This window comes from Odontomachus brunneus, unplaced genomic scaffold, assembly GCF_010583005.1.
Source record: "Odontomachus brunneus isolate Ranch 3 - 2012 unplaced genomic scaffold, Obru_v1 Obru_scaffold_045, whole genome shotgun sequence".
NCBI lineage: Eukaryota > Metazoa > Arthropoda > Insecta > Hymenoptera > Formicidae > Odontomachus > Odontomachus brunneus.
Genome location: NW_022639495.1, coordinates 1,621,115 through 1,635,607, shown reverse-complemented (window position 1 = coordinate 1,635,607; position 14,493 = coordinate 1,621,115). Strand labels below are relative to the sequence as shown.

The 14,493-nt window shown below is 39.6% G+C and overlaps 1 protein-coding gene across 2 annotated transcripts in view; it reads left to right on the top strand.

The window, feature by feature from the left end:
- The window catches only part of LOC116844729, a 605,932-nt gene that overhangs the window by 401,841 nt on the left and 189,598 nt on the right, over positions 1-14,493 (top strand). For both annotated transcript variants that reach the window (XM_032816654.1, XM_032816653.1), the window contains exon 6: positions 4,088-4,277. In XM_032816654.1, coding sequence (XP_032672545.1) covers positions 4,088-4,277 — 190 coding nt within the window. The remainder of the gene's footprint in view (positions 1-4,087; positions 4,278-14,493) is intronic.

Here is a 14,493-nt window from a genome sequence, read left to right as displayed (position 1 = left end):
CGGAAAAAAGTGCATGAAGTTCCGGAGGGCAGAGCGACGATCTCTAGCGGAGGCAGTCCGCGCTCGTTAAAACGGCACGACGGGCCGCGACCCCGTGGATCTCCCCGCCGCTCTTTACTCGCTTTTTCCCTCTGTCGCTGCCGTTTATTGCGCGCAACAGCGTTGATAGTGCGCGAAAACAATCCTTTTGAGCGGCCGGCAAAACATTCCGCTTGTCGATAGATGTTACGCGGCTGCGACGAGCTGCGCGCGCGAGCGCGCGTTACGCGAATTCGGCGTCGTTGCACCCGGACAAAAAACATCCGAAAGCTTTTGCGCGATATTTGCCGGAGCTCTAATTGCCTTAAAGGTTTACATGGTTTCGCGTCTCTCCTGCTCGAGATAGGAAAGATTGACAATTTTTAACCTAGGTTTCGCAGTTAACTTTGAAGAGCACTCGTTTTCCGCGCGATGTCGCGCTTTTCTGCTGACAGTATGTGTGTCCGTTCACTTTAGCTTCTATTTCATTCGAGAATTAATTTTCTTTTTTGGTTATCGGTTGCACGCGCCGCGCTTAGTATTTATAGGGTGTCTGACGGTGAATGGGAAAAAGCTCGTGCACATGTAGATCAGGCCAAACTGAACACAAATTCCTCTACCATTTTGCGACCACGTAAAATTTTGAGTTATTAATTAAAGATGATGCATGATCGTACCATTCGTGTTTATACATTAAGTTAAACTGAACAAAAGAGTTTTCTACTATTTTGCAGATAACCTCGTAGATTTTTCAACTATTAATTAAAACATATTCGGCAATCTCTCGCACGCAATCATTTGCCAGTCTTCCTTAATTAATAATTTAAAAATCTATGTGCTCATTTGTAAAATAATATACTGAAAGAAAAAAATATCTGAGAAATAAAAACATTTATTTGGTAGATACTGATAACATATTTGCTTATACTAACATCAGGGTTGAGTAATAGCTTGAGTTAATTAGTTAAGTTAAAGCGTTAAAAGTTTTAACAAGTTAATAACTGAATTTAATTAAATTTTAAACGAGTCAACTTTTAATTTTTTACTCTAGTTATTTTAAAATGTATTAATTTTAATTTATTAACTTTTTATAAGTTAGAATAATCTCCTCACCGATATTTAATTTACTGCAAATTGCTAACAATGTAGAATAAAAAAAATAAAAAATAATGACAGAAGAATTTTTTTTTGAGCACCAGTGTTCTTTTTTTGTATGGAAAGACTTCTCGTTAGTAATTCACAAATTTAATTTATAATTAGAACATTAATTATGCAAAAACATATTTTCAATTGTGTCAGATTTTGTTGATCTAACTTTCAACGTAAGCTAAATTAATTTGAGTATATATTTTCTTAAAGAAGAAAGTATATATTTTCTTAAAATCATAACTTCTTATGAAAGCAATTGTTTATTTAAACAAATCTACATTTAGATTTTAGTAAATATGTTATTAGCACCTACCGAATAAATAGTTTTTATTTTTTAAATATTTTTCTCTTAGTGTAGAAGATTTTTTGTCTAGTTCAAGCTAATGTACCAAAACATAACGGTTATCATACCTATCGTTATATTCTGTATCGTATAGCACGCGATTATTAACCATATCCTCTTTCATTAATAATTCAAAATTGTACGTGGTTGCTTGCAAAGTGGTAGAGGAATTTTAATCTAATTTACACTACATACATGTTTCCTCACTTATCGTCAAACACTTTATATATTCTATAGCAATGAATTTCGAGGGTGCAACATTTTTACACTTAACGCATCTATTTTTAATATGTCAGAAAAAGAAGATATCATTATGATGTCTTAGGTTCCCATAAAAAGCTTTCTCCAAGCGAGAAGTTTAAAAATCGACGCTCGAGCGAGTACCATGGTACCTTTTTTCATTTCAGCCATCCATCCCGAAAACTATGATCGTCTATTCCAAAGTCACCCCATTATTTCACCGTGTGTTTCCCAGTCCGCAGATGTGACAAAGTTACATTTTCCCTCTCTCTCTATGTTCGACCCGCTCCGAAATCTATTAAAGAAATCGTCGGTCGACACATCGCAATCCTCGTAAGTCGTTTCACGCGTCGTTCGCTCGCACCTGCTCGCGCGTGGGAGAGTGAAAGAGCAGCGAACGGTGTGATTCACCTGACAGACGCGAATGCGACACGGGGCGGCCGGTGCAAACGACTGCATCTCGCGGCGATAACCGCGTGCGAGTCTCTTGTCCACGTCCCGCCAACGTTCCGCGCCAACGTCGCATTCCCCGCGCCTTCCATTTTTTATGACACTCGAGCCCGCCAGAGCCGTGCACCGCAGAGCGTGGCCGGGACCGGCCTCGGGGGCGAACGAGTGCGCGAGAGGTCGCTGGTATTTCCAATTTCACAGAGCGTGGGTTAACGAGACCCGAGGGGTGGAGAGAAGTTAGGGCAACCACCCTCCGTAACTTGCCCTCCCGCCAAAAACTGACGCCGACGTCAGGCACCATCGCCCCGCACTCCCGTCCCCGTCGCCGTTCGCGACGCACCCCTTTAAAACGCGGATACCTCGTATACGCCGCGGCGGAGGTTCCGGCACATTACCTTCGCTGATTACCGCGCCCGCCCCCGCGTAGACTATGTCAGCCAGCCGCCCCCGAGACACATACCTTTACGGGATACGGCGACCCTTTTGCAGGTACGATCTGGCCGCGTCTGCCGAGATAGGTATCGCCCGTGAAAGTCGACGTGAGTGTGAGTCTCTTCTCGAGATACTACCGTGTTAGCTCCTGCTACGGTCGCTCGGTATATTCGCACATTTGCACAGAGTATAAACTGTGGTGGCAATAACGCGTGTAACGCGTCCTTGTATAATCGTGAAGTGGTGTAATGAGCGACTGATGAAGCAGGAAGAGATATCGCTACAAATAAATTTAATATTGATTCGTATAATAAATAATTTTAGAATTTTTCAGGTATTGAAATGAAGACTATTTTTATGACCTTGCAATTTTATGGAGTAATGTATGCATAGGGTAGCAGAAGATCATAGATCAAAACGGTGCATACATTATTTAATAAAATGATAACGTCATAAAAAAGTGCAGATATTTTTTCATTTTATCTGAAAAATATCTGGAATTACTATATAATTTCCGATAAGGAGAATAAGGAGAATAAGCATATTATTTAAGTGATTGGGATTGTCTTTATACTTGTTTATTTATACCCCCTCCCGTAAAAGTGTTAAAATAAAAATTTATAAAAAATAGTAAATATACACACGCTTTTAAACCAGCAGAATAGAATTATGTATAGAAATAATGGTAAATATTCAAACATTTTATCGTAGATATAAAAAAAACGCGATAAAAACGTGATGAAAACGTGAATTTACATAAAAATTTATAACTTTTTTAAAAATGAGTTTAAAAAATCAACACTCAGAATTTTCTTGTGAATATCTGAATCTTTAAGAAAAGTAATATTAGATATTTGTTAAAAAATATAATTATTTGAATATACAAAAATACATAATTTTTTCAGTCAAGAGAAACAAGTAAAATCATTAATAAATTCCTGCAGTATTAATCTATTTTATAATGCGGATTTTATTAAAATCATTAAAAAATTTAGTTATATCTGAATCTTTTATTTTGTTCATGATTAGATTTTGATAGTATAGAAACCTTGATCACGTATAATACCAAAAATAAATAAGCTATTACATAAAACTTTTCTTATATATTATATTTGACGTAAAAGAACCCACACAAACATAAAGAAAAATTATCTTTATTTAGCACATACTCGAGTCAAAAACGATTTCGTAGCAACTTAACTTTTTCGTTACATTACAGGCAATTAACAGACTCAACTGTGTTTAAACTTCATATCCCCCAACTATAACTTTCTTTAGCACGTGAACCGTGAATCCTTGTCCCACTAGTTTGTGGCTAATTCAGAATTAATTGGCCCCAGTGTGCCAGATTAGACTTGACTACCAATCGTTCGATTGGTCGCTATTAATCATCTAATCAGCGATGCTATGACGCGCGATGTGACGATATACTAAACGCGAACGTTTCTATTGCAGGGCAGCGCAGAAACTGAATCTGTCGTCGAGCCCGCATCGGAGACGACGTTCCGGGGATGAGAACATCGGACCTGACGAGCTGCCCATTTTTCCCAATGGATACGCTGCGCTCCTTCTCAAGTCACCACCTCCGGCACCTCCCGCCCTTCTCAGGAGGATAGGTGTAAAGGAGCTCACCGGGGTTGGCAAGGTAAGCTCCCATCGATATCGTAGTAAACGGCGAAGTTTCGGTCTCTCGCTAGTTCGGAAAGTATCCTACCATGAATTTCACCAGCTCATCGCTTCCATCACAGCGGCGGTGGAATCAGCATGGACATTTCTCATTCAGATTTGACCTCGCGTATGCGACATGATTTTTTGCGTTGCTTCCTGTGAAATAATGAACGATTAAACTCTATACTGTACTAGATGTACTCGGCAACTTTGGACGAGATTGTCAGGCGAATAATGCAGAACTGTTTCTTGCCTTTTCGCAAATTTTCGGTGTAGCGGGCAGAAACCCCATGTGCGGAATTAGTTGGTCAAAATCAGCGGATGAAGCGGATCTGAAAGCCGACTTTCCCGCGGTCAGCGCGCGAGCGTAGACGAAGTCGCTTTTCCGTACGAATTAATCAATCGAACGCGCTAGAACCTAGGGCGAATACACTCTCGCATGGGTAAATGGCGTCTGGTTCTCGATAGGATTTCCGCGTAGTTTAATCTGGACAGAAGAGAGCCCGCGGTAGACCTTCGTCCAGCCGTCCGTCCGACTCGAAAGCACGGTCGACTTCCGCTCGTTTCGTTCGCGCGACGCTCCCCGTTAATCCGCGGCCGTTCAATCCCGCTACGGATAAGAACGCGGGGCCCCCCGCGCCGCGGCTATTCAACGGAATTCCCGTCTTGTGTGCACGCTATCCTCCCGTCGCGTGTATGCGGACGAAAATAATCACGCATGCACGAGTGATGCGCCTTTGATATACGCGAGCGTACATGCAGCCCTTTCGCGTTGATCGGGGCTGGAAATATACGTGACAGATGCACACGGTGCATTGGGAATAACGTTGGCCGAGAGTTTCCTCTTCAAACTCTTTCTCCAAACAGCGTATTGAAAATCTATCTTGTCCATACAGACGTAGTAGATATGCAGCGCGAGAAATCAGCAAGAATGAAGTAATTGCTAGGACGTTAACCGATACACAAACGCGACGTCCAGGTTTATTTGCGTCTAAACTGATTCGATAAGTTTTACTGATAGATAAGTTGTGGTGTTACATGATGCTACGCGATAAGAAGACATTTTGTGTTGAAATCGATTGGTGTAGAAATTTTTGTGCTGATATTTTAATATATCCGTGTGTCAATTAGACATAATGTGTCATTTTGATTATTCTGCGTTGAATTTGTATTCATCATTCCCATGTGTCAAAATAACAAAATTTATATGTAGCATTTATGGTGACATATTCTATACGTAAGGTGTACGCAGATAAATTGTGTTTTTGTTAACATACTTGCCTGGTGTTAAATCAACGCAAAAATTAGAATGCATAAATTGGAACACGCGAAACGTGTTAAATTTAACACAAAATTTGTCGCAATATACAGATAAATAATTTCTGAAAGTAATATCTCTGTAAATGATAATTTTCAGAAAGTGTTCAAATTTTTCTTGTGTCAATTTTATAATTTTATAAGCATCCGTTAATTTAGTTATTATTTGATATTATTTGTTGGGCCGAGAACACTTTTTGAGATAGAACAGGTGCGAGAGTTGAAACTGCGATTAGACTACTGGCAGAACAGGTTGTTCTAAAAGCCTACTTCAGTATGAAAATGGAGGCGACGATAAATGACATCTCTTTGTATCTACAGCGAGGAGAACAGCATGCCACTGTTCTGTTGCTTGTAAAAAGTATGTTTTAAAATCGCAGTTTCGTAAAACTCGAAGATCTTCAAAAAATAAAATCAAGTAATCTACGTAGTAGATCTTTTACTTATACGATCTTAGTCGCCTCTAATAAGAGACTGAAATTACAGTTTTAATCTTAAATAAATATAGGGGTGGCAAAATGAATTGTTGATCTAAATGGCTTTTGGATCAGTATCTTGATCCATTCGCTTTTATCACTCTCTACTACTTTCTTTCTCTCTCTACTACTACTAATATTATTTATTATTTTTTATTACATACTGAGAGAGCTAAGATTATCGTGTGTTCTTTCTTGAAAGATATCAAGTATCCGTATTTAACTTGTTCTATAGATAAATAGTCTACATGCAAATCGCAGTGATATAATCGTGAATGAAACTTGCAAAGTGACTCATTATGGCAACATATGCCATTTATCTGATTTCTTTGATTTTTACATCGCGCGCGATTGCCCGATCGTTCGTTTCTGAGCGACGATTCTGTACACGTTTGGTTCCGCACTCGCGAAAAAGGATGCTCGTGCGCGCGCGCATACAAATCTTTGCGCGAGCGTGCGATTTGAAATGCAGATGAGCGTCTCGCGGCGCTATAAGCCGCCGGGGTGCCGCTTCCACCCCTCGCCCATCCGAAACTACAACCCCTTCGCCGTTTCCATTCTGCGTTCAGAGTCGGTCGGCGAGTGAGTGAGTGAGTGAGTGAGTAAGAGAGAAGGAGAAAGAGAAGAGGAAGGGGGAGCGGGTGTCGAATATCCGGTTTAAACTATCAAACTGGATATCCGCAACGGAAGCTCTCGGAAGCGGTCCCAAGTTCGCCAAACGCGCTTGAACGCGAATCGAGATGGCGAAGATAGAGATTGGGTGGAGCGAACCGGGCTATTCGAGAGATCTCTCGACTTTCAATCGCGCTGGCAGACTTGCGCCGATATCAGTGCTGCAACTACGTCTCGGATGTCCCTAGGCACTTTATCTGCACACAATCCATCCCTACAAACCGGTATATTTAGCGCCATGATACAAGAGATTTAATCCACGACCAATCGATCCCTGACTGAATAGAGAATGCATCTTGATGAGGTTTTATGTTCTTTTTTAGAAAGAAATTTTTAGAAGAGATAAATATGCGTTAATTGTACAATTGATTGTATCGTAGCTCGAAAACAGAACGTTACATGAGGGCTGCTACAAGAAAGATAAGACTGATGCACAAAGACGCCTTTCCACAAATCAAGATAGAAAACCATGATTGATCAACGGAAAGCACTAATGAATAGTCATTTGTTTTCAAAAATCAAGGAAACAGATTTATCGCGGTATTGCTTCCTAGAGATGTTTCTTATTTCTAAAGGCATCACTTTAATTCGTAAAAAGGTGTGCCAAATTTCTTGTACAAAAAATATCATTACACTTTTGACAGACGTCGAATTTTCCACAATAAAATACCTAATTATGGATACATACGTACGCTGAACTCTTAGTGTGATAAAAAAAACGATAAATAAATTAATGAGTAATTATACATAATGAGTAATTATATAAAAACAATTATAAAACTAATAAAAAAGTTGGGCATTTTATACAAAACTTGAATTAACTTGTTGTTTGCAAAAACGTCATTTTCAGACATTTCTGCGAGACTTTCATTCCCTTCCCCTCAAGCGTGTGTGAAGTTATTACAATATTGCATTATGAGAAGTTACGAAGTAACTAAGAGTAGACAAATTTCGACAAGGCTGTGCTGTCATGTGTACGTTATATGCAGGTTAACTTAATTTTCAATCTTGTTGTACGCGGTGAATCATGAGAGACGATATTTAATTGTATGCCTTTTGTGTCAAGCCTGAGCACGAGTGGCGAAGCGTGCGAGACGGGTGGTTTGATCAGTGTGTTGATGAAGATGAAGTCGGATGCGAAACGAACCGAGCTTGCCGTATAATCTCCAGAGTGTACGAACGCGGAACGCTTAAATATTTGCGCGAGAGATAATGTCGAGGATCATGCGGCGACCAAGCGATTTGGCCGGTCTGAGCGCAACTGTCCGTATCTCCTGGCGCGGAAGTCGCGTCCTGCAAACGCGGGGACGCGATGTGATGAAGAGTAAATTTCTCCGCGGTGCTTAATTATGATCGAGTTATACGGGATGTTTCATGAGGTGCGCGTCAAACTTCGAAAGCGCCTTTACAAACTCGAAGTCGGCTCTTCTTTCGCAAAAAGTTGAAGCAAAGCGTAACCGAGTTACTCGAAGATTGAAAAGAAATTTCGGCTAATTCCTTTAATCTTTAATAAAACGGATATACCAAATCATATTTTTCACTTTCCGACACGTAGGAGAGATCTAATAATAATAATAAGATGGTACACTCGTTCGCGAGATGGTTTTTATGCTTCTTGTCTGAAGTCACAATGTTTTAAATTGTCAGAACTGAAAGCCATTGCTGATGTGTATGCACCGTAATCGGTTGTGACAGGAGCCGAAGTTATAATACAGAGTGTAATATTTGTAAAAGTTAGAGGGAAAAATTTGTTTTCAATTAAGAGAACGTTATTTTGAGAAGTAATTTTTATATATTTATAAATATGCATAAAACATGTCAGAGCAGTGGCTTTCAATTCTGATAACTTGAGAGGTTGCAACTTCATTCGATAAAGAGTGTGAAAACAATTTGCAAACGTGTACACTCTTCAGAATTTTGAACTTACAACTCCTCAGACCGCTAATTATTGTGATCGACTGTACACACTGTACAGTTATGGATACTCAAACATTTACTACATCGAGGGTTATACGATTTTCAGCCTTATACATAATACTTAAAAGATTGAAAATCGCATAAGTAACTCTGATTATAAGATAGGATTATAATGACGTTAATTATAACCATTTTAATTATAACGATTTTAATCTCATTCGTAAACGCATAAAGCCGAAAATTCTGGATCTAGGGATTCTCTCGATCTAGGGATCTTCCAAGTATCCATGACATCGTGTATACATACATAATAGAGGCAACCTTCCTTTATGTTTTTATATCATCAACGATCTTATAAACCGGATATTTTGTTTGATAATAATCGAAATATAAACAACGTAACCGTTTTATTCTGATCAAGTTGCCTAGCAACTTAGGGTAATGTAGGATTCACATTGCGTTCACATCCGACGTCAGACATTCGATATCCAATAGCAGAATTAGTTTTCTGGAGACAGAAATGTCACTAGTTAGAAACTCCATGAAACAAACTCTATTGGATATCGAATCGTCATACGTCGGATGATGGGCGCAGTGTAAATCCTACACAAAAAAGGCCACAAATAAAATACATATCCTGATCAGTATAGCTCCCAATTCTCCAATATAATTCGGGATTTCCGTAAAAGGTTTCTACAGTTCCTCTATGGTCACTTTTAAACATTGACCAATTTTATCCTCGTTCGTTCATATGCTCGATTTCAATCATTTCATAAGTGAAAATGCTTTACTCAAAACAATATATCGTATATTTACTTCATTTTAAGTAATAACATGTCAGTTAAGGGGAGGAGAATGTGTGCCATACTTAAAAACTTGACAACAAAATACTGACTACCTTCTGCAAAGTTTACGTCACATTAGTTGCATAGGATTATAAATACTTATACACTGAAAGTATGTACAATAATTAATTGGGACATTGCTCAATATATGATGGAAACAAAAAAAAAACGAAAAGATTTTAAAATTGACATCTCGAGCTGATTGTTGATGTAAATACTTGACATAAAAATTTTGTAGCTTATACGTGCCGCACGTATGCTTGTTTCGCTAACAGAAAGTTCCAGCAATATTTTTACAACTGAATTTAGAAGTTTAAAAATATTAGGAAAATTTTCCAGGAAGATTTCTATATATGTGTTTTCTGCTAGCATAGTAAAATGAAGCAGCACACATTTATATAAGATCTATATATACAAGAAATACGAAAATATCGTATGATTGTGTTAGTAATGTCTCTACGCGAAGAGAATATATAATGAAAATTACAATACAATTTTAGTACTTCCCAGAAATAGATTGACACTATAATGAAAATTATAATAAGATATAGCAAAAGTAACCATGATAATAAAAATTAATACATAAATATAGTAAAAATTATCATGTTTATGATAATTTTTATTATGTTTTTATTATGATAATTTTTATTATGTTTATGATCATTCTTACTATGTTTTATTATAATTTTTGTAATATTGCCAGTATATTTCTGGATTAAAATTGTATTTATACATTATTTTTACTATAATATTCTCTCCGTGTATGTACCGACATTTTTAGAGTTTACCACTTCAGCATCCCCCTAAGTTTATTCAAGTTTATTGATTTATTTGCGATGGAAAATATTAAAACGAAATGCCGAAACGCTCGAAAACATACTCGACAGCTCTTAAATGAGTTCTTTTTACTTTTTAATTGTGATATTATTCCGATTTTAATGAGAAATTCAGAGAGAAAAATGCCATCGTTCTAGGAGAAACATTTTGCAATTTAGTTTCCACTGTTCCCCTCACAAATAGATACATAAACAAAGCATATATAGCCGGTCTCTAAATAAATCCATACATCACAACGACTTTAGTGTCAACATCAGGAAATCTGTTATCGTCATTCGTGATTCCGTAACATCGTACGGTAAATTTATTCATGAATCAACGACGGAAACTTTAAATACAATTTCTTCGAGAAGACACGTTCCTTACTTTCCGCTTACGGCCATACCTCAAATTACGGGCAACCCGCAACTTATTTTCGTCTGTCTTTTTTTTCCCGGGACGTAAACCCGACGTGGATTGTTCGGCTCGATAATTTACGACGAGATCGTTGATCGCCGCGCGACGCTTCCGCTTCTCGATATCGACGAATGTCTGATTTTCTTGCGGCGGCGGAGAACAGCGGCTCGCAGGGGATCCTGAGGGAGCTCCGGAATCCTCAGGAATTCCGGCGAAACGTGGGGCACACGGTGTAGTATTACATGAAAGGGATGCTCGTTACGTTTTGAGACGCGCATCCCCAGCGGGATAAAAGCCGGCGGCTGCGTTGTCACGCAGACAGCCCGACAGACCGGGAATTGTTTTTCAAATTAATTTGTCAGAAATAGCGGCTTATTGTTTACCAGCGGGAGAGGCTAATTAAAGTAGAGGAGAAGAGACGCGCGCGGCGGCGGCGGCGGAAGGATGCGGAACGGAAAAGCGCTGGTTTCTTCGCCGGACCGGCCATATTGTTACGCGGAGAACTTCGCCGGGAGAACCGCGGCCGTTTTGCATTTCTCTCCCGTCTCCTTCTCGCGCGCGGCATCCCGAAAGGAAATATCATTCAGCGGCGAATAAAGTTTTCCCGCTGGACCGTGAAAGCACCGCGGATGCTGGGCGCGTTTGACTCGCATTAATTAACGGGTTTTCCCGCCATTCGGTGTCGAGTCTTCGAGTTTCGGTTCGTCGCATCTCTCGGTTACTACACGCTCACTTCTACGGTAGATCTGTCACGTCCGAGGAAATTAAGAATAATTTCCGTTCAACACGAAGTTCACGTTATAACTATAATATGATGTAATTTATGCGTATACATTTTATATAATCACACTTATCGACATATATGAATATCTGGACGGAGCATTTTACGTAGGAAAGGTCTAATCAGCAATAAGGTAAGAATTATGGCATTTTGGATACCCAGATAGCACAGAGAATTAAAAAAGAAATCAAAAAGAATTCAGCCGTACACAGAAAGAATGATTTGTTGATTCAAATAAATGTTTCTTTGAAATAGTCCAAACGTATTATTTGGTTGACACAACAAAAATATTTCTTTGGAAGTAAGTTGCCAATAAATATTTTTGTTGCTTCAAACAAAATTTTGTTTGATCAATCGAAAAATTTGTTTGGACTATTCCAAAGAAGCGTTTATTTGATTAAATCAAACCGTTCTCTCTGTGTATGTCACCAATTCTGAGTTTATTTTCAGATGCAAAAAGATTCTTCAAAGTTCAGTTCAGTGAAAAGAATTCTTTTTGCATCTAAAAATGAACTCAGAATTGGTGGCATATAACTGAATTCTTTCTAAATTCTCTATGCTACCTGGGTAATTTCGCCTTTGATTTCTTTTGGATATATTTGGCTTTTTATCAGTTTACACTAAAACTATGATGTTTGTAATGAACTGAAGTTTTTTTATAAGATTTGCCATATCCATAAACTTATAGAATAGATCTCTGTGTATTTTTACATGTAATGACTAATAACGAGATTGAAGGACAGAGATGCGCTACACTCTAAATTTCTTGAAGTGAGACTTCACTCCAAGGTAGTGAAAATTGCGCCAGTAAAAGTTAAAACAAGAATTTCACCCCAAACGAGTGAAAACTCACTCCAAACGAGTGAGAACTCATTCCAAGCGAGCAATTTTTTCACTCGTTTGGAGTGAAGTTCTCGCTCTAACTTTGACTGGCGCAATTTTTACTATAGAGTCTCACTTCAAAAAATTTAGTGTAAATCAAATATTTTTTCTGTCATACAGTAAGAGAATAGGAGAAAGAGGATCTTATCTTCGGAAAGAGGTGATAGAAGAAAAATAGGGGAGAGAGAGAGAGAGAGAGCCAAACATAGTGAAAGAAAAGACACATTGATTATGTGATTGATTGTTTCTCTTCCTTTGTTTTCCTCACAAATTAAATCTTTTAAATTTCATTCAAGCCGAATCATTCGAATTCGAGTTATTGTTCACTTCTATAAAGTGAATTCTTCCTGTATAAAATAGAAAATTTATTTTCTAATAATATGCCAGAGATATATTATCTTGTAGCATAATTTCCGTCGAAAAAGAGTGTAGCAATTTTGAATCATCTGACTGTACCGTAACTTCCCCTTTACCGCGTAAATTGGTAGAGTTTACCCCTTACCCCTTAATTAATAAAACTTGCCCCTTGCTTACCCCTAATTAATAATACATGATATTTACGTGTCGACGAGTGTACCCCGTTCGCACGATAGATCTCCGTCGCGGCGTAACCTGTTGGACTCACAGCCGATATTTATATTCTCCCTGCCGCCTAATCGCGCTCGACGTACTGCCCCCGAAAGCCACCCCTCACACAAACTCTTCCGGGATCGTCAGCATCGCAAACTAGCAGTTCCTTCCAGTTACACGAATGTACGTACGTACGTACGCGTGCCGAAGTCTCATAAATAGATCCCAACTTACCGGCGGTAATTACCGCTATCATGACAAACGATGGAAGTGCGTACACGTGCTACGGTCAGTCCGCGAGGCGGCAAAGAGTTGGATATTTAGCGTCCTCGTCGGAGCTAGGGACGCAGAGTTAAAGCCGTCCGCGCAAAATGGAGGCCGTGCGCGGCGCTTTCGCGCTCGTTTAGAAGACGAGTCGTCTACGGTTACGAGTAGCTGCTCACTCGTCCCTAAGCTCGCTCCGTTTGAGCGCGTTTTGCCTGAACGCCAGAGAGATTTTAGAGCCGTCGCAATCCCCGCGGTTCTCCCTTTCCTATTCTCCCATTCTCCTCCTCGCCCCGACAGGGTGACGTTCCTGTTTCTAGTCTGGCGGTACTTTCGTACTTCTCTCTCTATCCGGCTTCCAATTTGGCGCTCGGACCATCGCGGCGTGTCATTTCAACCGGAGACGCGACAAAGCTGCAATATTATACCGATAGTGGCTCGGGTGTCTCAACGTGAGGTATGGTGAGCGGCCAGCTACGCGGATAGAGCTGTTTCGATCGCGAAACAGGACGTTACACAATACACCGGACGTGCACGTACCAACTTCAGCGTGCATAAACGTTACTTGCCTTCAAGTTACCGCGGGGAGATAGTCGAGATTAGATTTTGCTTCGGGTAACACTCGGGAGCTGCCGTTTAATCTTCATCCGTCTCCCTCGAGTTGTCTCGCGAAAGCAGTTAATTTTCCGAATTAACGCGAGAACGAAAGTTGTCGCCCAACAGGGCTGAGTGTTCAATTATCGAATAAATTATACGATAATCCAGACGATAATTTAATACGTTAAATCTCTCGGCTCGCTACTGTTTACACAATATTATTGCTGCTGGAATTATCCTATCGCTGGCGCGCGGACTCGCTGTGATCGAATCCCGCGATTCAGATTATTTCTGCGAGCGCGTCTCCGTTGGTCCCGGGTCGAGATCAAATTTTAGTTGCGATAGAGGAGATTTAGAGAGGAGCTACGTGTATCGCGATCCAATCAAATACGCCCGAAGACACGAGGGTGGAAGATGTATGGGGGAAAATGTGATTCTGTGCGCGGCGCATGAAGCTGGGGAAACTTCTCCTAGAAATCATTTCGTTAATTCGTGAGGATTGATGAGGTGGCTACAACATATATTGACTGTTTTGATAGAAAGGAAAGGTAGAAGAGACCAGGTTTAGCTGATCTAGTTTCGTGTGCTTTGTTTATTATGAGAACGTTAGAGTGTATTTATTGTGAGAGAAACATTTCT